Source organism: Pleurodeles waltl, chromosome 5, assembly GCF_031143425.1.
Source record: "Pleurodeles waltl isolate 20211129_DDA chromosome 5, aPleWal1.hap1.20221129, whole genome shotgun sequence".
Classification (NCBI taxonomy): Eukaryota; Metazoa; Chordata; class Amphibia; order Caudata; family Salamandridae; genus Pleurodeles; species Pleurodeles waltl.
The window spans coordinates 570320224-570344339 of record NC_090444.1 but is presented as its reverse complement, the minus strand read 5'-3'; the positions used below and the strand labels follow the sequence as shown (position 1 = coordinate 570344339).

Below are 24116 nucleotides of genomic sequence, written 5' to 3'. Positions count from 1 at the left end.
CTCATAGGTTAACGTGGGAGCTGCCTTTAAATAGCCTTTAAGTGTAGTTTCCCTTTGAGAGCAGATGGATACATGGAGTTTAGGGTCTCTGGACTCAATTTATAAATACATCTTTTAGTGAAGTTTGTTTTCAGATTGTTTGAAAATGCCACTTTTAGAAAGTAGGCATTTTCTTGCTTTAACCATTCTGTGACTGCCTGTTAGTTGATGCCCTGCCTGGGTCAGACTGACAGTTGGGCTGTTTTGTGAATCCCCTCTGGACAATGACAACGGGAGCTGGGGTGTAGTCTGCATATCCTGATGAGCCTCTAAGCTAGAGTGGAGGGAGGAGTGGTCATATACACCTGAATGGGCTGTGCCTGCCCTCACACAATGCAGTCTCCAACCCCCTGCTGTGTGTCTGGGGCTTGGCCTGGGCAAGGCAGGATCCTGTAAACAGAGACTTTCCTTTGAAGTTTGCCTACTTCAAAGGCAGGAAGGGGTATAAGTAGTGGGCCCAAAATCCCAGACTTTAGATTATTTCAAGATCACTTCTGGAACCAAGAGTACCCTGTGCGAAGGAGAGGAGCTGAGGAGCTATGGAAAAATGCTGCCCCTGTCAGACTGTGCTTTGTTGGGCTATCCTGTATTTGCTGCTTCCAGTGTGTAAGGGGACCAAGACAGGACTTTGTTCTGCATTCCTGCTTGAGACGAATCACCAAGGGCCTGAACTGAGCTTGCCTCCTGTATTGAAGTCTCAGGGCCATCAAAGACTTCCTCTACCAGCACCTCTGCTGAGACTCCTGCCCTGCCAAGTGTTGCCCTATCCAGTCCATTGCTCCCTTGAAAGGTGAAGCTGGCAGAATAAGGACTAAAATCCACGCACAGAAAACCATGCAGTGAAATTTGATGCACCACATGCAACATGGCTGAAAAACTACGCGTCACCAGATTTGCGGCAAAGATACACTCCACCTGCTTCGCAGGTTGCAGAAATGACAACACCTGCTAGCGGCTGCTGATAACGATGCAAACCCCATGCAGTGCGTTTTTTTTTTTTTTAACACTGTGCGACCGGATTTCTCATGCATTGTTGCTGAGCGTCTGTCATTATGAACCTGCACAGATCTGAGGTGCCCTGTCTGGAAAACTACGCATCGCTCCCTTGCGAAGGAGGAAAAAAACAAAAAAAACAAAACAAAAAAAAAACACTGCCAACAGGAGAAGAAATCGACGCGCAGCCTCATTTGAGAGTAAGGAAAATAAATGAATCGTTGATTTTTCTGACGCACGCTCGCCTGTGCAGCTTTATTTTGTACACAAAGTACCTGGTTTGCGTCAAATCAATGTTTCCATTGTTTTTCTTGGAGAAAGACCTATTTTTTGAAAAATCATATCTTGACTTGTGTAATTTGGATTTTTGTCTTTTTGGTCTTGTTTGATTTAGATATATTACCTATTTTTCTAAACTGGTGTGGTGCACATTTTGTAGAGTTTTCACTATATTACTGTGTGTGTTGGTACAAATACTTTACACATTGCTTCTGAGTTAAGCCTTTCTGTTCGTGCCAAGCTACCAAGGTAGTGAGCGGGGCTTAACTAGGTGTTCTTCTCCTTTGGCCCACCTATAGTGAGGGTACTTGCTTGGACAGGGGGTAAACTGACTGACAACCAAAGACCACATTTCTAACACTTGGACTTTCTCTTTCCCTCTTTGAAACTGTGAGCGGAGTCTTCCACTGAAAAAGGATCCATTTGTCCACTTTGTTTTCAGATTCTCTCAACCATATTGAGGGTCTCTTGTACACAAGAACGCATTTCCTGCTCGATAAGGGTTTTGATCAGCTCTTCATTGATTTGCCCCTGAGAAATTTCAGAGTCCCGTCCTTCCTGATCAGACATGGTACTCTAATGAGGGACAGTAAGAGTGAGTATCTATCTATCTATCTATCTATCCATCCATCTATCTGGAGAAACCAGTAATAGCTGAGGCAAAAGACTCATACTCCAACATAAAAGAAAAAGGAGAAATCAGTAATAGCTTGTAAAAGCCGAGGCAAAAGGATCCTCCGGTAATTTAAGTACGAGATCAGTGACTGACAACTGTCACCATGACTTGTTACAATGTCCCTTGTCAGCCGTCAGATGCTAGATAATGCCCAGTAAAAGGCCAGTACGATGGCAGCGCGCTACTCCAAGGGCTGCTGCCCAAGTAATTCCTCTAAACCTGACTGAAGCATCACTACCTGAAAAGACACATTGGTCAGATGTGGCCTACTTCAAGCACCTGCATGGACCAGCAGTGTAGGGGGCGCAGCAATTATGGTAGCGCCGAGGAGAGTGCCAGTCCAGACTCTGTGAGCAGGTACGGCCCTGAACTGGCAGGCATAGACTGCTTGGGAGCGGGTTCCCAGGAGACCTGATCAGAGAAGCTTTGCTACACGTTGTTCGCCCAGGAACTTAGGCAGTGCTCAGTTAGGGCACAACCTGAGCTAGGCATAATGAAGAGAAGACAAATCGCCAAAGCGATTACTAACAAACTAATTCAACAACTAAATAAGGTACGAGATAACAATCATACCTAAATGGGTTCCATAAATTGGAAGCCGTGTGACTAAGCAGGCCGAAGGCGAGGGCCTTTAACAAGGGAGCGGACCTTTAATAGTGGTAGAGCCCTCTACGGTGGGCTCTAAGGCTATTAGAACATACTGCCACTAGAGGGCAGAATGTTTTAATACATAAAAGAAAGCCCTCACAGAGCCAGAGGGGATTAAAAATCCCCTGTGGCTCCATGAGGCCTTTGTTCACAGCTGTTGCTCTGAACAAAACATTGGAATGTTGACGCTCCGGGCTTTTACTGGCCATTAAAAGCCTGGAGCACTCCACTGTCTGCAATGGAGATACCAACATTCCAATGTTCTAATAAAAATTAAAAAAAAATACCAGTCAGAAGCAAATGTAAAACAGAAAAACAACAAGATAACAGGGTACTTGTCTGCGAGGAGCAGCATTTAAAAAAAAATGGCAGATTACTAGCAGCATGGGCCAAATATGTATTGAATGTTTGGTTATGTTTCTTTGTTGATGTTAACTTCTTCCAAGTGCTGCGTAGAGTGGCATTATAGGAATAATGTACAATGGTGGCCTCTGGTCTTGTAATGAATTTGAATGGCAGTTAAAGCAACATTAGTTGTGATTTTTTAGTCTAGTGCCAAAAGATCCCTTCATTCACTTTTAAATTATTAAAGCATGAATATATGCTCCATGCTTATGATAGGTTTTATTTGGAAGAACACAGGCACTTAGCATAGAAAGACTTTGCATCAATGAAATAATTTCAAATCTTAAAGCTTTTTAATAAAAAAAAAAATGTACAAAAAAATAAATAAAAACAACATGAAACGTTGTACTGCTTTTACATCACTAACATGACCATAGTCCAATTAAAAATACAATTTCAAAAGTTTAAAATAAAATTGTAACCCAAGTGTTTAACTTTTACAGAGTAACTGTTTAAATAATTCTCATTTACCTGTATCAGTGAATGACTGGATATCATATGTCAAATCGATATTAACGCTTTCCGAATTTTCAATTTTCTTAAATTTTATTCCAAGGAACCACATAGATATATACTCCTTCCTGAAACATTTCACACAGATTAATATAATCACTTTTAGGTAAGATAAAAATATAGCTCCTTCCCTTTTTATATGCCACTCACGAACAGAAGTCCAGATCTGAACAAATTACTACGGTCAGTCCAAATTTATAATTGATTTCTCATACACCAGCATCCACTCTTATTTGGCAACTGAAGCCATACCAAGCATCTACTTGCTCCATTTCCACCTTCCCACAACCTCACTAACTAATATCTACACTTTTTTTCAGTCCAAATGGCAATAGCCAATTCACAAATGCCCTTGTGGGAGAAATCAGGAACTGAATTTAGTAAGCTTTTTACTGTGGAGCAGATTGGATCCTAAGTGTCAGACGTCTTGTACTCTCCCCCACACCAACTGATGGAGATTTTCCATCAGGCATAAAATTCACATGTGCAAGTGTGACAAACATGCAATGACACTTGCAAACAGAGAATTCCTTGTATCTTGTTAATGCAGTCAGTCCAACTTTATTTTCCCTTGTAGTAACAATGGGGGTAAAAAACGTAGTTTGTGCTACTACTTTACAGGTAGTTATCTTTCCAACTGTGTGTACCACCACCCTCCCTCCCCCCACTATTCTCGTTCCAAAACAGAGGACCGTAGATAACCCACCAAAGGTGTATTTTCTGTCATTGCAGGTACAATTTGGAGTCCTAAAAACTCAGATTTCATAGCGTGCTCTTTTTGGGGAAGATAACCTTAGGTGTACTAAAAAGGTCTGAATTTGAGAGCAATGAGGAGATTATCCTTTCCAAAACGAAATTAATTTTCAAACTGCTTAGTTCAGTCTGCTAAATGTATTTTCAGTGACCCGCTGACCTAGTCAGCCTACATTTAAGTTGTGTGACACTTGAAAATCCAAACACTGCTGTTTGGAACAAAAACAGGATACATAGACAAAGTAGTAGTCTGACAAATTCAGAAGTTTTGCAAGGCGTTTCAGCCTTTCAAAGCCCACTGGAGTTTGACATGGTGTCTCACAAGCCCAGCCATGCCAAACATTTATCAGACTGTCTCAGCCCAGCTATACCTTTACTTGGCTTTTATTTTTATTTTTTTTAATGCATTTTCACTTTGTGGTGAGAAGAGACATTAACTGAAGTTTCCTCCTTTTGCTTTGATACAACTTAAATCTATTTACGACTGTTAAAATGCTATTTCATAATACTTTAAATAATAACACCCCTTCATTCTCACTTAGTAGTTCACAGCTTGCTACACTTTAGGAAACCACCAACCATGCAGCATTCTGCTTTCTCTAGGAGTTACTATCAACTAAGAGTACGTGTAAACGAAGTTCAGCGGGCACTAACCAATTGCACAAAGGTTAGAAAAAAGAATAGTCTTAAATGTTTCTCAAGAGCACGGTCTCCCAAAACAGGGGCACTATTGAGCCATTCCGGGAAATAACGGTTCTAAAGAAAAGTTTTCTTCAAAAGAAAAAGTTACTTTATCTAACTGCACAGTTCCAACCTTGAGAATTTCGTCAAGGACCAGACTTCACCCGGTAACTTTAAAGCAATGCCCTTACAAGTCGGTAGGTGGCGTCCTGCACCACCACACTGGCTCAATCTCACCTTGGATGTATTGTTGGGTCCCTCATACAAGAGGAACCTTTGAGCCCGGATGTCAGTTTCTTTCCAATCTGTCTGCACTGTTAGGCGAGGAGCCATTGAAATCAGATAGTGCAGAAAAAAAGATCTTTCAGATCTAGTGCTTATTAAAGGACTATGCAAGTCAATTCCACAGAACTGGGACGAGGGTGGGTCAGTGAGGAATCTTGGTTAGTCTCTACCAGATAAGCCATTACCAAATATAAGTAACTTCTGACAGACTTCACTGTAGAGCCCACATCCTTTGAATAGATACACAAGTAACCTTTAGTGGTGGGTCTGTCGAAGGAATAATTCCAGGAAATCCTTCAGGACAGATTGGAAAAAACGTCCATTCTGCCAGACCTGGCTATCCAGGAGTAATGCTTGGTAAATGTGTGGATAGATGCCCACATACAGCCTGGCAAATATCCATGACTGGCACACCAAGCACCAGCACAGTGGTAGCACTCTTTGCTCTGGTTGAATGTATGCGCAATCCTGAGGACAGCTTCTTGGCTAGCCCCACAGCAGACCTTGATACACAACCACCTTGCTTGAGATGGCTCTTTCGAACTCTGCCTTTCGTAGTCCGAGATTCAGACAAATTTGGTCATTATGTCAATATACCCTAATTCGGTCTACATAGAAACTAAGGTCCAGTTTAGGGTCAAGGCAAGTACGTAATTCATACTCCTTGGAAGCATGAGGCAGAGCACAGAAAGCTGGCAAGGTGATGGGTTGCCCTAAGTGGAAGGGCATGACTACCTTGGGCAGGAATTCGCTGTTGTCCACAGGACTAATTTGTCCGGGAAAAAGATGTATATAGGCAGTCGTCCACAGGCAGCACCTGGAGTACACTCACTTGCCTGGCTGTTATGGCAATAAGGATTGCAGTCTTGATGGTAGAGACGAGGAGAACTGTGTATGGGTTCAAAGGAAGTGCACATCAAATGAGTCCCAAATTAAGGTCTCACTACGCCACAACAAATGCATTTGGAGCAAACACATGGATTACCACCTTTGAAATACGCATCACAACAGATGATCTAAAGGATGGCTGGTAAGCTAAAAGCAGAAAGCTGAAAAGGCAGAGAGGTAAACTTTAACTTGTCACACCAAGGCCTTGACGAGACAATAATAAACACAACAGAAAAAACATTCGATAACTTTGTATTCAGTGGTTGTATTTTTGACAAACTCCTCCAGCATCCTGCATGAATTAATGCCTGGCCGATAACATGACACCAACAACTTCATGAAGAAAACTGAAAGCAACCAACTGCTGTCGCTCAATGACCACGCGTGGAGGTGTAGATTGTTCACACTTGAGTGCAAGACTTAGTTCTCCTGCAGCGACAGGCAAGTATCTCAAAAGCGGCAGCCTGAATTGAAGGGCATCTGCTCATGGACAGAGGTACCGAATACCACACTCCTCACCCAGTTTGGGGCCACTAGAATAACTTGTGCATGGCCTCTTGATCTTCTTGATTAGAGGTCACAAGAGATGGGTGGAAAAGCGTACAGGAGTCCTGACCTCTAATGGGGAGACTTTCCTGTGAAGGAAAGCTGCCTTGGGAACTCCAATGCCAAAACACTTGGACACTGAACATTATTTGCAGTGGCAAACAGATTGAGCCAGAGTTCTCCCCATTGTAGGAAGACACCTTCAGCTACCTCAGAGTGTAATTGCCACTCATGATCCGTTTGGCAATGTTGGCTGAATTCACCTCAGTTTGGCTTTTAAAGATCCTGCCAGGTACAGGGTGATCAAGGAGATGCTGCAAGCATTAAGCCACTTACAGAAGAGCAGAACATTTTGGCGCAATCTACGACCCCCACACATCCCTGCTTGTAGCAATACCACATGGTGGTTGTGTGGTCCATGAGTTCCATCACCTGTTCCCCTTTGATGGGTGGGAGGGACTCATTCAGTGGCAAGTAAAATCACTTGCAACTCCAGCAAGTTGATGTGGAGGCAGGCCTCTGCCAGAAACCAGTCTGATAGCCTTCACAACGCAGCAAGGATACATCCAATACAAAAGTTAGCTCTAAATCGGGTAGGGAGACTGGTGGGCAGCCAGTCAAGCAGCCACCATTGTAGGCCTTCTGCAATCTCCTTTGACACGTATATAGACAATAATAAGTTACCTTTGTGCTGACCTCACTGAGGCTTCAGATCCCACTGCAGTGCCTACATGTGTCACCTAGCGTGGCCAAATGCAGAAGATCATAAGGCTCAGACACAGAGCCACCCCCAGAATCAAATGTTGAAATACCAGGCTCATAGCCCGAATGTCCAGGATTCACTGAAGCAGAGGGATGGTGTTGAAAAACAGTATGTCCAGGATGGCTCTGTTGAAGGGGAGTTAGTGTGAAGGAGGTAGGTGTGACTCGATTATGTTGATGGGGAAATTAAACTATTGTAGTAAGTTGGCTCTGTATGCACTATTTCAAAGTAAGGAATAGTATGCACAGAGTCCAAGGGTTCCCCTTAGAGGTAAGATAGTGGCAAAAAGAGATAATACTAATGCTCTATTTTGTGGTAGTGTGGTCGAGCAGTAGGCTTATCAAAGGAGTAGTGTTAATCATTTGTTGTACATACACACAGGCAATAAATGAGGAACACACACTCAGAGACAATTCCAGGCCAATAGGTTTTTGTATAGAAAAATATATTTTCTTAGTTTATTTTAAGAACCACAGGTTCAAATTTTACATGTAGTATCTCAAATGAAAGGTATTGCAGGTAAGTACTTTAGGAACTTTGAATAATCACAATAGCATATATACTTTTCAAATAAAACACATATAGCCATTTTAAAACTAGACAGTGCAATTTTCACAGTTCCTAGGCGAGGTAAGTAATTGTTAGTTCTTGCAGGTAAGTAAACCACCTACGGGGTTCAAGTTTGGGTCCAAGGTAGCCCACCGTTGGGGGTTCAGAGCAACCCCAAAGTTACAACACCAGCAGCTCAGGGCCGGTCAGGTGCAGAGGTCAAAGAGGTGCCCAAAACGCATAGGCTTCAATGGAGAAGGGGTGCCCCGGTTCCAGTATGCCAGCAGGTAAGTACCCGCGTCTTCGGAGGGCAGACCAGGGGGGTTTTGTAGGGCACCGGGGGGGGGGACACAAGTTAGCACAGAAAGTACACCCTCAGCAGCACGGGGGCGGCCGGGTGCAGTGTGCCAACACACGTCAGGTTGGTCGTTGAAATCAATGGGAGACCAAGGGGTCTCTTCAGCGATGCAGGCAGGCAAGGGGGGGGGCTCCTCAAGGTAGCCACCACCTGGGCAAGGGAGAGGGCCTCCTGGGGGTCACTCCTGCACTGGAGTTCCGATCCTTCAGGTCCTGGGGGCTGCGGGTGCAGGGTCTTTTCCAGGCGTCGGGATCTGGGAGTCAGGCAGTCGCGGTCAGGGGGAGCCTCGGGATTCCCTCTGCAGGCGTCGCTGTGGGGGCTCAGGGGGGACAACTTTGGTTACTCACAGTCTCGGAGTTGCCGGGGGGGTCCTCCCTGAAGTGTTGTTTCTCCACCAGTCGAGTCGGGGTCGCAAGTCTCACGCTTCTGGCGGGAAACGCTGTTGCCTTTAAGTTGCTCCTTTGGAAACAAAATTGCAGTCTTGGGTGAACAGGGCCGCTGTTCTCGGGAGTTTCTTGGTCCTTTTAGAGCAGGGCAGTCCTCTGAGGATTCAGAGGTCGCTGGTCCTGGGGAAAGCGTCGCTGGAGCAGTTTTCTTCCGAAGGGGGGAGACAGGCTGGTAGAGCTGGGGCCAAGGCAGTGGGTGTCTCGGTCTTCTCTGCAGGGTTTTTCAGCTCAGCAGTCTTCTTCTTAGGTTGCAGGAATCTGAGTTCCTAGGTTCAGGGAAGCCCTTAAATACTAAATTTAAGGGCGTGTTCAGGTCTGGGGGATAGTAGCCAATGGCTACTAGCCCTGAGGGTGGGTACACCCTCTTTGTGCCTCCTCCCAAGGGGAGGGAGTCACATTCCTATCCCTATTGGGGGAATCCTCCATCTGCAAGATGGAGGATTTCTAAAAGTTAGTCACCTCAGCTCAGGACACCTTAGGGGCTGTCCTTACTGGCCAGTGACTCCTCCTTGTTATTCTCATTATTTCCTCCAGCCTTGCTGCCAAAAGTGGGGCGGTGGCAGGAGGGGGCGGGCAACTCCACTAGCTGGAGTGCCCTGTGGTGCTGGAACAAAGGGGGTGAACCTTTGAGGCTCACCGCCAGGTGTTACAGCTCCTGCCTGGGGGAGGTGATAGCATCTCCACCCAGTGCAGGCTTTGTTACTAGCCACAGAGTGCCAAAGGCACTCTCCCCATGTGGCCAGCAACATGTCTCGAGTGTGGCAGGCTGCTAAAACCAGTCAGCCTACACGGGTAGTTGGTTAAGGTTTCAGGGGGCACCTCTAAGGTGCCCTCTGGGGTGTATTTTACAATAAAATGTACACTGGCATCAGTGTGCATTTATTGTGCTGAGAAGTTTGATACCAAACTTCCCAGTTTTCAGTGTAGCCATTATGGTGCTGTGGAGTCCGTGTTTGACAGACTCCCAGACCATATACTCTTATGGCTACCCTGCACTTACAATGTCTAAGGTTTTGCTTAGACACTGTAGGGGCACAGTGCTCATGCACTTGTGCCCTCACCTATGGTATAGTGCACCCTGCCTTAGGGCTGTAAGGCCTGCTAGAGGGGTGACTTATCTATACTGCATAGGCAGTGTGAGGTTGGCATGGCACCCTGAGGGGAGCGCCATGTCAACTTACCCGTTTTGTCCTCACCAGCACACACAAGCTGGCAAGCAGTGTGTCTGTGCTGAGTGAGGGGTCTCCAGGGTGGCATAAGACATGCTGCAGCACTTCGAGACCTTCCCTGGCATCAGGGCTCTTGGTACCAGGGGTACCAGTTACAAAGGACTTACCTGGGTGCCAGGGTGTGCCAATTGTGTAAACAAAGGTACAGGTTAGGGAAAGAACACTGGTGCTGGGGCCTGGTTAGCAGGCCTCAGCACACTTTCAAATCAAAACATAGCATCAGCAAAGGCAAAAAGTCAGGGGGTAACCATGCCAAGGAGGAATTTCCTTACAACTATGACAACAGGTAGTCTGCATTGTGGAGGCAGCTTAGAGTGTTTGGGGTGAACCCATCTTTTGTAGCCAGTCAGAGGTATGGGAAGACTGGTATTTTCAACTCTGTATGAGCTGGGGCCACCACCATCATCTCAGTGAGCTCCAGAGAACCACTGGTAAGGACAAAGGGAGCACAGAGACCTGGAAGTATCCATGGCCTAAATCAAACCATCCTGTGAGATCGCAGGACTGGAATGGAAAATGTCACTTACCCAGTGTACATCTGTTCGTGGCATGAGTCGCTGCAGATTCACATGCTGTGCACAGTCCGCCGTCTGGTGTTGGGCTCGGAGTGTTACAAGTTGTTTTTCTTCGAAGAAGTCTTTTCGAGTCACGAGACAGAGGGACTCCTCCCCTTTCGGTTCCATTGCGCATGGGCGTCGACTCCATCTTAGATTGTTTTCCCCGCAGAGGGTGAGGTTGGAGTTGTGTATGTTAGTCATAGTGCCCATGCAATGGAATGAATACGTATGTACATAATAAAGGTTAAAGTAATATATTTACAAATGTACAATTGTTTAAGATCTACTTCTAAACGGCTACAGGCTCCCGGAGTGGCGGGTGGGCGCATGTTAATCTGCAGCGACTCATGCCACGAACAGATGTACACTGGGTAAGTGACATTTTCCGTTCGATGGCATGTGTAGCTGCAGATACACATGCTGTGCATAGACTAGTAAGCAGTTATCTCCCCAAAAGCGGTGGTTCAGCCTGTAGGAGTTGAAGTATTTTGAAATAATGTTCTTAGTACAGCCTGACCTACTGTGGCTTGTTGTGCAGCTAACACATCTACACAGTAGTGCTTGGTAAATGTATGAGGCGTAGACCATGTTGCTGCCTTACATATTTCGTTCATTGGAATATTTCCTAGAAAGGCCATGGTAGCCCCTTTCTTTCTGGTTGAGTGTGCCTTTGGTGTAATAGGCAGCTCTCTCTTTGCTTTAAGATAGCAGGTTTGAATACACTTAACTATCCACCTGGCAATGCCTTGTTTTGAAATTGGATTTCCTGTATGAGGTTTTTGAAAGGCAATAAATAGTTGTTTTGTCTTCCTAATTTGTTTTGTTCTGTCAATGTAGTACATTAGTGCTCTCTTGATGTCTAATGTATGTAGTGCTCTTTCAGCTACGGAATCTGGCTGTGGGAAGAACACTGGTAATTCTACTGTTTGATTTAAGTGGAACGGTGAGATAACCTTTGGTAAGAATTTTGGATTTGTTCTTAGAACTACCTTATTCTTGTGTATTTGAATAAATGGTTCTTGTATGGTAAATGCCTGAATCTCACTCACTCTTCTTAGAGATGTGATGGCAATGAGAAATGCAACTTTCCACGTTAAGTATTGCATTTCACAAGAATGCATGGGTTCGAAAGGTGGACCCATGAGCCTTGTCAAGACAATGTTGAGGTTCCATGAAGGAACAGGTGGTGTCCTTGGTGGTATAATTCTCTTTAGGCCTTCCATAAACGCTTTAATGACAGGTATTCTAAATAGGGAAGTGGAATGAGTAATCTGCAGGTAAGCAGATATTGCGGTGAGATGTATCTTTATGGAAGAGAAAGCTAGATTTGATTTTTGCAAATGTAGTAAATATCCTACTACATCTTTTGGAGATGCGTGCAATGGTTGGATTTGATTATTATGGCAGTAACAAACAAATCTTTTCCATTTATTTGCATAGCAGTGTCTAGTGGAAGGTTTTCTAGCTTGTTTTATGACCTCCATAGACCTCACACAAGAGTGTAAGTGTCCAAATTCTAGGATTTCAGGAGCCAAATTGCTAGATTCAGCGATGCTGGGTTTGGATGCCTGATCTGTTGTTTGTGTTAACAGATCTGGTCTGTTGGGTAGCTTGACATGAGGTACTACTGACCGGTCTAGTAGTGTTGTATACCAAGGTTGTCTTGCCCATGTTGGTGCTATTAGTATGAGCTTGAGTTTGTTTTGACTCAATCTGTTTACTAGATATGGAAGGAGAGGGAGAGGGGGAAAAGCGTACGCAAATATCCCTGACCAATTCATCCATAGAGCATTGCCTTGGGATTGATGGTGTGGGAACCTGGATGCGAAGTTTTGGCATTTTGCGTTTTCTTTTGTTGCAAATAGATCTATTTGAGGTGTTCCCCAAATTTCAAAGTAAGTGTTCAGTATTTGGGGGTGAATTTCCCATTCGTGGACTTGTTGGTGATCCAGAGAGAGATGGTCTGCTAGCTGGTTCTGGATCCCTGGAATAAATTGTGCTATTAGGCGAATGTGGTTGTGAATTGCCCAATGCCATATTTTTTGTGTTAGGAGACACAACTGTGTCGAGTGTGTCCCCCCCTGTTTGTTTAAATAATACATTGTTGTCATGTTGTCTGTTTTGACAAGAATGTATTTGTGGGTTATCATGGGTTGAAATGCTTTCAACGCTAGAAATACTGCTAACAGTTCTAAGTGATTTATGTGAAACTTCTTTTGATGCATGTCCCATTGTCCTTGGATGCTGTGTTGATTGAGGTGTGCTCCCCACCCTGTCATGGAAGCATCCGTTGTTATGACGTATTGTGGCACTGGGTCTTGGAAAGGCCGCCCTCTGTTTAAATTTGTACTGTTCCACCATAGAAGCGAGAGGTATGTTTGGTGGTCTACCAACACCACATCTAGAAGTTGACCCTGTGCATGTGACCATTGTGATGCTAGGCATTGTTGTAAGGGCCGCATGTGCAATCTTGCGTTTGGGACAATGGCTATGCATGAAGACATCATGCCTAGGAGTTTTAATACCATTTTTGCTTGTATCTTTTGTGTTGGATACATGGCCTGTATCACCTTGTGAAATGTTTGAACCCTTTGTGGACTTGGAGTGGCTATCCCTTCTGTTGATTGTCGCTCCTAAGTATTGCTGTGTTTGACACGGCAAAAGGTGTGACTTTGCATAGTTGATGGACAAACCCAGCTTGTGAAGGGTCTGTATGACATACTTTGTGTGACGTGAACACCTTGTTAGCGTGTTGGTTTTGATTAACCAGTCGTCTAAGTAAGGGAACATGTGTATTTGCTGCCTTCTGATATGTGCAGCTACTACTGCCAGGCATTTTGTAAAGACTCTTGGCGCAGTTGTTATTCCGAATGGCAACACTTTGAATTGGTAATGTATTCCTTTGAATACGAACCTTAGGTATTTCCTGTGGGAAGGATGTATCGGTATGTGGAAATACGCATCCTTTAGGTCTAATGTTGTCATGTAGTCTTGCTGTTTGAGCAGTGGGATAACGTCTTGTAATGTGACCATGTGAAAGTGGTCTGATTTGATGTAGGTATTTAGTGTTCTGAAATCTAGTATTGGTCTCAGAGTTTTGTCCTTCTTTGGTATTAGAAAATACAGTGAGTAAACTCCTGTGTTTTTCTGTATGCTTGGTACGAATTCTATTGCATCCTTTTGTAGTAATGCTTGAACTTCTAGTCCTAGAAGATCTATATGCTGTTTTGACATTGTGTGTTTTCAGTGGGACGTTTGGAGGGAATTGGAGAAATTCTATGCAATAACCATGCTGGATAATTGCTAAGACCCAAGTGTCTGTTGTTATTTCAACCCAAGATACGTAGAACTGGCTTAGTCTTCCCCCCACTGGTGTTGTGTGAAGGGGTTGTGTGACTTGTGAGTCACTGTTTATTTTGAGAGGTTTTGGGACCCTGAAATTTTCCCCGATTTCTTGGGAATTGGCCTCCTCTGTATTGTCCCCAAAAACCTCCCCTTTGATATTGTCCCTGGTAGGTAGGTGGTCTTGTTTGTGAGGTGTTGGTTTCTGTGGGTTGACCTCGAAACCCTCCCCTAAAAGGTGTTTTCCGAAATGCGCCTCTGCTCTGCGGGGAGTACAGTGCGCCCATGGCTTTGGCTGTATCGGTGTCCTTTTTTTGTTTTTCAATGGCAGTGTCCACCTCCGGCCCAAACAATTGCTGTTCATTAAACGGCATATTGAGCACAGCCTGTTGTATTTCAGGTTTGAACCCAGATGTGCGCAGCCATGCGTGTCCTTATTGTGACTGCAGTGTTTATTGTCCGTGCAGCTGGATCCGCTGCATCCATGGAAGACCGTATCTGATTGTTCGAGATACTTTTTCCCTCTTCCACCACCTGTTGCGCTCTTTTTTGGAGCTCTTTGGGTAGGTGTTCGATGAGATGTTGCATTTCATCCCAATGAGCCCTGTCGTATCTCGCCAAGAGTGCTTGCGAGTTGGCGATACGCCACTGATTTGCTGCTTGTGCTGCAACCCTTTTTCCCGCTGCATCAAATTTGCGGCTCTCCTTGTCCGGAGGTGGTGCGTCGCCTGATGTATGCGAGTTGGCTCTCTTACGAGCTGCCCCCACAACTACTGAGTCCGATGTCAGTTGTGTTGTAATAAATATAGGGTCTGTGGGTGGTGGCTTATATTTTTTCTCCACCCTTGGAGTTATAGCTCTGCCTTTAACTGGCTCCTGAAATATTTGTTTCGAGTGCCTTAGCATTCCTGGGAGCATGGGAAGGCTTTGATAATGGCTATGGGTGGAGGACAGGGTGTTAAAGAGGAAGTCATCCTCAATAGGCTCCGAATGTAGTGATACATTATGGAATTCGGCTGCCCTAGCGACCACCTGTGCATATGATGTACTGTCCTCAGGTGGTGACGGTTTAGTTGGGTACGACTCTGGGCTATTGTCTGATACTGGGGCGTCGTAGAGGTCCCATGCATCTGGATCATCCTGGCTCATTGTGGTATGAGCTGGCGAGTGTGTTAATGGTGGAGTTTGCGCCGGTGATGCATGAGTTGATGGTGGTGGAGTTACTTTCTTCACCACCTTTGCTTGTGGTTGCTTGTCTCCTTGTTGGAAGGCAAGTTTCCTTTTGATTTTGATTGGGGGGGGGGGGGGGAAGAGTGCTGATCCTCCCAGTATCTTTTTGAATAAAGAGCCGCTTTTGCGTGTGATCTGGCTCTATTGTTTGTAATTCCTCTTCAAATCTGTGTTTTTTCATTTGAGAGGAGAGTCCTTGTTCCTCTGAGTAGGAACTGATTCTCGGTTCGGATGCCGGATGTTTCGGCACCGAAACCTTTTCTACTGATTTTTTCGGCTCCGACAAAATCTTTTTTCTTTTGTGCGTCATGCCCTCTTGGTGCCGACCAATCTCGGTGCCGCTGTCTCGGTGCCGAATGTTTTCTGCGCCACTCTCTTGGGCCCGAGAGTGCTGCGTGCCTGTATCTCGACCGGAGTCGGATGACTTCAGCACCAGCCTGCCCTTTTTCGGTGCCGATGGACGGTCACCTACTTTTCAGGTTAAGCCATGGCCTGTTGGCGGTGGCGTCCCCTGGGCTTTGTCAGTCTTTTCGTGAGCTTTTTGTTTCGACGTCTTACTCACGGTTGACGTTTCTTCGGCGTCGAGTTCTTCGGAATCCGACTCGTGGATGGAGAAAGTTTCTTCTTCTTCCTCCTCGAACCATTGTTGTCCTGTCGGCGTAGACGCCATCTGCAATCTCCTGGCTCTTCGGTCTCTGAGCGTTTTCCTCGACCGAAACGCGCGACAGGCTTCACACGTATCCTCCTTGTGCTCGGGGGACAGGCACAAGTTACAGACCAAATGTTGATCCGTATAAGGATATTTATTATGGCATTTAGGACAGAATCGGAACGGGGTCCGTTCCATCAGTCGAAGTCGCACGCGGTCGGGCCGACCAGGCCCCGACGGGGGGAGCGAAATTACCCCGAAGGGCCACCGGAGCTCTTCAAGATTCGGTGTCGATTTGTTCTAACTAACCCGATACCGAACGAAACAATACCGATGATTTTTTCTGAGATTCTAACTAACTTTCCGACCCGAAACACTGAGCGAAAAGGAACACGTCCGAACCCGATGGCGGAAAAAAAACAATCTAAGATGGAGTCGACGCCCATGCGCAATGGAACCGAAAGGGGAGGAGTCCCTCGGTCTCGTGACTCGAAAAGACTTCTTCGAAGAAAAACAACTTGTAACACTCCGAGCCCAACACCAGACGGCGGACTGTGCACAGCATGTGTATCTGCAGCTACACATGCCATCGAACATGTAAATATATATCCTGAAAATCTTGTGCTACCAGACAGTCTCCATATTCCATGACAGATAGGACTTGGGCCAGCATGAGCATTTTGAACTTGTCCTTCAAGGAAGAAGTTCAGTGAGTAAAGATCTAGAATGGGAATAAGCCTCTACCCTTTTTCAGCACCAGAAAACAACAGGAGTAGCAACGAGCCTGGATCTGATACCTACATCCCCTCTATTGCTTCCTTGGGTAGGAGAACTTTAACATCTCAGTGGAGTACAGACAAGTGGTTCTCTGGGAGGTGTTGCGGTGTGGGTGGTATGTCCTGGAGATAGGACAGGAAGGGCAGGGAGCATCCATGTTGCACAGTTTGGATGACTCATTGGTCTGACATGATGCCATTTGGGGAGGTGAAACCAGACTACCACTTTCCACTTGATCGTGTGCCACAAGAGACAATTTATTGTTTTCAGCAGCTGTGGGTGGAGAGCTTGGCGTTGCCCGTAGGGACCTCAACACCATGGGCTGACTGACCGGTCTCATCCTTTACAGAGTATAAAGGCCTGCTGCTAAGGCCTGTATAAACATTACCTCTGCTGATAACCCCCACCAAGGCTTGCTGGGGGAACGTATGAACAGGTGAGCTAGATTCAGAGAGAGCACTGTGGCCTAGCTATTTGAATTTTGAGGACAGAGTCAGCCTTGGCTTCAAAAAGTTTGAGCCAACAAAGGGCATGTTCATGAGGGACTGCTGCACGTATGATGAGACTTTTGTGGAGGGAACCAATGCATAGCACCCAAGCACCAAGCTGGCCCACTACTGTCCTACGTTAGCAGTCAGTTCTGTCCAGGCCAGAAATTATGTGTTTTTTTTGCAGCATCTTAAGTCTAGGATCAGACATTGCAGGTTCTGTATGCTTTCTTATGGGACAGACTGAAATCTTGCCTCCTGTCCCAGAGGGTGCACAAACACCACCTCATGCCTCCTGGGACGGTAACAGATCGCAAAGCTGGCTCTAGAAAATATGCAGTTTATGAAATTTACCATCCTCTTTGATTCAGTATTGGGCAGGGATGATCGGGAAGGAATTGGGGTTCAGGCGACTGGATGGTGCCGGATATCACCAATCTCTCGAGGATGTGGTGCTGGGAGCGGGTCTGTGCCAGCCTGTCAACTGTGTTTACTGGTGGGCTAGATCCTGGTGTTGCCTAGGTGGCCACTACTAGACAAACAGCCTCAATAAAAGCCAGCAGATGTTCTACAGTAGTAGCTGAAGGGTTAAGGACCGCTGTACACAAGTTGGTTTTGACCAACTGCATGGCTAATGTTAGGAGTTTTGCTGCTCTCCTGATAGAGATTCTTCAGTAGCCAGTGGGTTTGGAGAATTTAAGCCAATGTCAGGGGAGGTGTCCAATGCACTGGCATCTTACATGTCCTCAAATATTTTGCACTCATCATGAAAACTCACTCTCTTCATCATGGTCGTAAGGAACTAGTTATTTTCCTTTGCTAACACCCTATCTGGTAGAGACTATCTAGCTGCAGATTCCTTACCTTAGAATACTCCCCAAGCATATATACAGGAACCTTATCGGGTAGAAAGAAAGGCTTTCACAGGAACAAACAGGCTGGGAGGGTCGGTATGGAATCCGCAGCTAGATACAGTCTGTGCCAGATAAGGAGTTACCAGAGGTTACTAACATGTTCATCTGATAGAGACTTGTAGTTGCAGATCCTTACACTGGAATAAATACCAAAGCAATACCTCCCCACAGGTGGGTCTGCAAACTAGTGCATACCTAAAAGACCTAGAGGACCAAACGGGCAAAGTGCAAGATCATGACAGACCCAACTTGCGGGAAAGCCCCTTCTTTCGTGCAAGGTTACCCCCCATTTTATGCCTGATGTCAGTGTGCTTAGGCTGTTTTCACTGGGATCCTGCTAACCAGGAACCCAGTGATTGTGCTCTCTCCCAAACTTAGTTGCTTTGGTACTTCTTACACACCACAACTGGCATGCGGGTGTACCTTTTATGTCTCTAGTATATGGCACTTAGGGACTCGGGGCATTGCTACACAGGGGTCCCCCACAGGCTGTAGCAAGTATTATGCCACCTATGGCAACCCATGCAAACTGTCTGTAGGCCTGCCATTTGCAGCTTGTGTGAAAAGGTGCATGCACCCTTTCACTGCTGATCACTGCACCAGGTCACTGTAAATCACCCCTATGGTAGACCTTTTCAACCCTAAGGGCAGGGTGCAGGTCCCTGTATGTGGGCACCCTGGCATGAGCAGAGGTGCACCTACAAACTCCAGTTCTAATTCTCTGGACGTGGATAGTGCTGGGAAGCCATTTTAGCTATGTACTAGCCACTGGTAACTATCTGTGATCCAGCTACATAATGGTAACTCCAAACCTGGGCATATTTGGTATCAAACATGTCCAAATCATACCCCAATACTGATTCCAGTAGTGGTGGCATGATTCCATGCACTCCTGGGGTTCCTTAGAGGATCCCCCAGTTCTGCTCCTACCAGCCTTCAAGGGTCTGCGGGCAGCCCACACTACTGCAGCCCCTCAGACACAATTCTGCCCTCCTGCTGCTTGACCAGGTCAACCAGCAGGGGACAGCTGAACAAATGATTTCCTCTAGGAGGGGGATGCAACCTTCTCTCCTTTCGAATGAAAATGTCACTTACCCAGTGTACATCTGTTCGTGGCATCAGTCGCTGTAGATTCGCATGTTTTGCATAGCTCGCCATCTGGTGTTGGGTCGGAGTGTTACAAGTTGTTTTTCTTCGAAGAAGTCTTTCGAGTCACGGGACCGAGTGACTCCTCCTTTTGTCTCCATTGCGCATAGGCGTCGACTCCATCTTCGATTGTTTTTCCCCGCAGAGGGTGAGGTAGGAGTTGTATTGTAGTAATAGTGGCCATGCAATGGAGTGACTAAGTATGTACCTATTTAAGGTTAAAATAATATATATACAAATAGTTGAAGGTACCTTCCGAACTGCTACAGGCTCCCGGGGAGGCAGGTGGGCACATGCCAATCTACAGCGACTGATGCCACGAACAGATGTACACTGGGTAAGTGACATTTTCAGTTCGATGGCATCTGTCGCTGTAGATACGCATGTTTTGCATAGACTAGTAAGCAGTTATCTCCCCAAAGCGGTGGCTCAGCCTGTAGGAGTGGGAGTAGTCTGAAACAATGTTCTTAATACGGCTTGACCTACTGTGGCTTGTTGTGCGGATAACACGTCTACACAGTAGTGCTTGGTGAATGTGTGAGGCGTAGACCATGTGGCTGCCTTACATATTTCTTGCATTGGGATGTTTCCTAGAAAGGCCATGGTAGCACCTTTCTTTCTGGTTGAGTGTGCTCTTGGTGTAATGGGCAGTTGTCGTTTAGCTTTAAGGTAGCAGATTTGGATGCATTTAACTATCCATCTGGCTATACCTTGTTTTGATATTGGGTTTCCTGCATGAGGTTTTTGGAATGCAATAAATAGCTGTTTAGTTTTCCTGATGCTCTTTGTTCTGTCAATGTAATACATTAATGCTCTTTTGACATCTAAAGTATGTAGTGTCCTCTCAGCTACGGAATCTGGCTGTGGGAAGAACACTGGAAGTTCCACTGTTTGATTTAGATGGAACGGTGAAATAACTTTTGGTAGAAATTTAGGATTAGTCCTTAGGACGACCTTATTTTTGTGTAGTTGTATAAAAGGTTCTTGTATTGTAAACGCCTGAATCTCGCTTACTCTTCTTAGAGAGGTAATGGCGATGAGAAATGCAACCTTCCATGTTAGGAACTGTATTTCGCAGGAGTGCATGGGTTCAAAAGGTGGACCCATAAGTCTAGTTAAGACAACATTTAGGTTCCATGAAGGAACAGGTGGTGTTCTTGGTGGAATAATTCTTTTAAGGCCCTCCATGAATGCTTTAATGACTGGTATCCTATATAGGAAAGTTGAATAGGTAGGCTGCAGGTATGCAGATATTGCTGCAAGGTGTATTTTAATGGAAGAGAAAGCTAGGTTAGATTTTTGTAAGTGAAGCAAGTAACCCACTACATGTTTTGGGGTTGCGTGTAATGGTTGGATTTGATTAATATGGCAGTAGCAAACAAACCTCTTCCATTTACTGGCATAGCAGTGCCTGGTGGATGGCCTTCTGGCTTGCTTTATGACTTCCATACATTCTTGGGTAAGTTGTAAGTGTCCGAATTCTAGGATTTCAGGAGCCAGATTGCTAGATTCAGCGATGCTGGATCTGGGTGTCTGATCGTTTGGTTGTGTTGTGTTAACAGATCCGGCCTGTTGGGCAGTTTGATGTGGGGTACTACTGATAGGTCTAGCAGCGTTGTGTACCAGGGTTTGCCATGCCCAAGTTGGTGCTATTAATATGAGTTTGAGTTTGTTTTGACTGAGTTTGTTTACCAGATAAGGAAGGAGAGGGAGAGGAGGAAAAGCGTAGGCAAATATCCCTGACCAGTTGATCCATAGGGCATTGCCGTGGGACTGCCTGTGTGGGTATCTGGATGCGAAGTTTTGGCATTTTGCGTTCTCTTTTGTCGCAAACAAGTCTATTTGAGGTGTTCCCCAGAGCGTGAAGTAAGTGTTCAGAATTTCCCATTCGTGGACCTGTTGGTGATCGAGAGAGATTGTCTGCGAGTTGATTCTGAATTCCTGGGATAAATTGCGCTATTAGGCGAATTTGGTTGTGAATTGCCCAACACCATATCTTTTGTGCCAGCAGGCTCAATTGCGTTGAGTGCGTCCCCCCTTGTTTGTTTAGATAATACATTGTTGTCATGTTGTCTGTTTTGACGAGAATGTATTTGTGAACTATTATTGGTTGAAAAGCCTTTAGTGCTTGAAAAACTGCTAGCAGTTCTAGGTGATTTATATGCAGTTTTGTTTGATGTACGTTCCATTGTCCTTGTATGCTGTGTTGATCGAAGTGTGCTCCCCACCCTGTCATGGAAGCATCTGTTATTACGTATTGTGGCACTGGGTCTTGGAAAGGCCGCCCTTTGTTTAAATTTATATTGTTCCACCATAGAAGCGAGAGGTAAGTTTGGCAGTCTATTAACACCAGATCTGTAAGGTGACCCTGTGCTTGTGACCACTGTGATGCTAGGCACTGTTGTAAGGGCCTCATGTGCAGTCTCGCGTTTGGGACAATGGCTATGCATGAAGACATCATGCCTAGGAGTTGTAATATCATCTTTGCTTGTATTTCTTGTGTTGGATACATGCGTTGTATGATGTTGTTGAAATTTTGAATTCTTTGTGGACTTGGAGTGGCTACTCCTATTGTTGTGTTTATTATGGCTCCTAGGTATTGTTGTACCTTGCGCGGCAGAATGTTGGATTTTGCAAAGTTGACTGTGAACCCTAGTTTGTAGAGGGTTTGTATGATTTGATTTGTGTGGTGTGAGCACGTTATTAACGAATGGGTCTTGATTAGCCAGTCGTCTAGATACGGGAATACATGTATTTGCTGCCTTCTGATGTGTGCAGCGACTACTGCAAGACTCTTGGTGCGGTTGTTAAACCGAAAGGCAGTACCTTGAATTGGTAGTGTATTCCTTTGAATACAAACCTTAGGTATTTCCTGTGCGATGGATGTATTGGTATATGGAAATACGCGTCTTTGAGGTCTAATGTTGTCATGTAGTCGTGTAGTTTCAGCAATGGTAACACTTCTTGTAGTGTGACCATGTGAAAGTGGTCTGATTTGATGTATGTGTTTAGTATTCTTAGGTCTAGGATTGGTCTTAGCGTTTTGTCCTTCTTTGGTATTAAGTACAGTGAATAAACTCCTGTGTTTGTGTGTTTGGTACTAACTCGATTGCGTTCTTTTGCAATAGTGCTTGAACTTCTATCTCCAGGAGCTTGGAATGATGTTTTGTGCTCTTGGTGGTATGTTTGGAGGGAATTGTAGAAATTCTATGCAATAACCATTTTGGATAATTGCTAGAACCCAAGTGTCTGTAGTGATTTCCTCCCATGCTTTGTAATAATGACCTATTCTTCCCCCCACTGGTGTTGTGTGGAGGGGGTGAGTGACACGTGAGTCACTGCTTAGTTGTAGGGGTTTTGGGGCTTTGAAATTTTCCCCTATTCCTAGGGAATTGCCCTCCTCTATATTGGCCCCGAAAGCCTCCCCTGTACTGTCCCTGGTAACTGGATGGTGTTGCCTGTGAGGTGCTGGCTTGTGTGGCCTCACCCCGAAACCCCCCTCTAAAGGGTGTTTTGCGGAAGGTGCTGTAATTTCCTCTGCTCTGCGGGGAGTAGAGTGCGCCCATGGCTTTAGCAGTGTCCGTGTCCTTTTTAAGTTTCTCAATCGCCGTGTCCACTTCTGGACCGAACAGTTCTTTTTCGTTGAATGGCATATTGAGAACTGCCTGCTGAATCTCTGGTTTAAACCCAGACGTTCGTAGCCATGCATGCCTTCTGATGGTCACAGATGTATTTATTGTTCTTGCAGCTGTGTCTGCTGCGTCCATGGAGGAGCGTATCTGGTTGTTTGAAATGTTCTGTCCTTCTTCAACCACTTGCTTTGCCCTCTTTTGTAGGTCTTTGGGTAGATGTTCAATGAGATGTTGCATCTCATCCCAATGGGCTCTGTCATAGCGCGCAAGAAGTGCCTGTGAGTTAGCGATGCGCCACTGGTTTGCAGCTTGTGCTGCGACTCTTTCCAGCTGCATCGAACTTGCGAATTTCCTTATCTGGGGGTGGTGCGTCCCCAGATGTGTGGGAGTTGGCCCTTTTCCTAGCTGCTCCTACAACGACAGAATCTGGTGGCAGCTGTGAAGTTATGAAAATAGGGTCTGTAGGAGGCGCTTTATACTTTTTTTCCACCCTTGGTGTGATTGCCCTACTTTTGACCGGCTCCTTAAAGATGTCTTTTGCGTGCCAAAGCATACCAGGGAGCATAGGCGGGCTTTGGTAGGAGCTGTGGGTGGCAGAGAGGGTGTTGAATAGAAAGTCATCCTCGACTTGTTCTGAGTGGAGGCTTACATTGTGGAATTGTGCTGCTCTAGCCACCACCTGAGAATATGCAGTACTGTCTTCTGGTGGTGATGGCTTTGTAGGGTATGCCTCCGGACTGTTATCTGACACAGGGGCGTCGTATAAGTCCCATGCGTCCTGATCCTGGTCACCTTGGCTCATGGTGGTGTGAGCCGGGGAATGTGATGGAGTTTGTGCTGGTGAGACGTGAATTATAGGTGGAGGAGAGGGTGGCGGAGTAACCCTTTTCACCATTTTTGTTTGTGGTGTTTGGTCAGTTTGAAATTCCAGTCTTCTCTTTCTCCTAATAGGGGGAAGGGTGCTTATCTTTCCTGTCCCCTGCTGTATAAAAATACGTTTCTGCGTATGGTCTACATCGGTGGATTGCAGGTCTTCCTCAAACCTATGCTTTCGCATTTGGGAGGTCATCGATTGCTCTTCGGTATAAGAGCCTAAAACTGTGTCGGTTGCAGGTTGTTTTGGCACCGAAACCCTGTCTGCATCTTTTTTCGGCTCCGAGGTGACTTTTTTCTTTTTCGGAGTCGAAAAATCTCAGCGTCGATCTTCATCGGTGCCGCTGTCTCGGCGTCGAGCCGTGTCTACACCGCTATCTCGGTGTCAATGTATGTCTCCAGCACTTTCTCGGTCCCGAGAAGGCTGCGTGCCGGTGTATCGACCGGAGTCGGACGG

The 24116-nt window shown here is 45.7% G+C and overlaps 1 protein-coding gene across 1 annotated transcript in view; it reads right to left on the bottom strand.

Moving 5' to 3' along the window:
- PAPOLG (poly(A) polymerase gamma) overlaps positions 1-24116 on the bottom strand; it is a 523629-nt gene that overhangs the window by 131740 nt on the left and 367773 nt on the right. The window contains exon 15 of the mRNA XM_069234379.1: positions 3512-3621. Coding sequence (XP_069090480.1) covers positions 3512-3621 — 110 coding nt within the window. The remainder of the gene's footprint in view (positions 1-3511; positions 3622-24116) is intronic.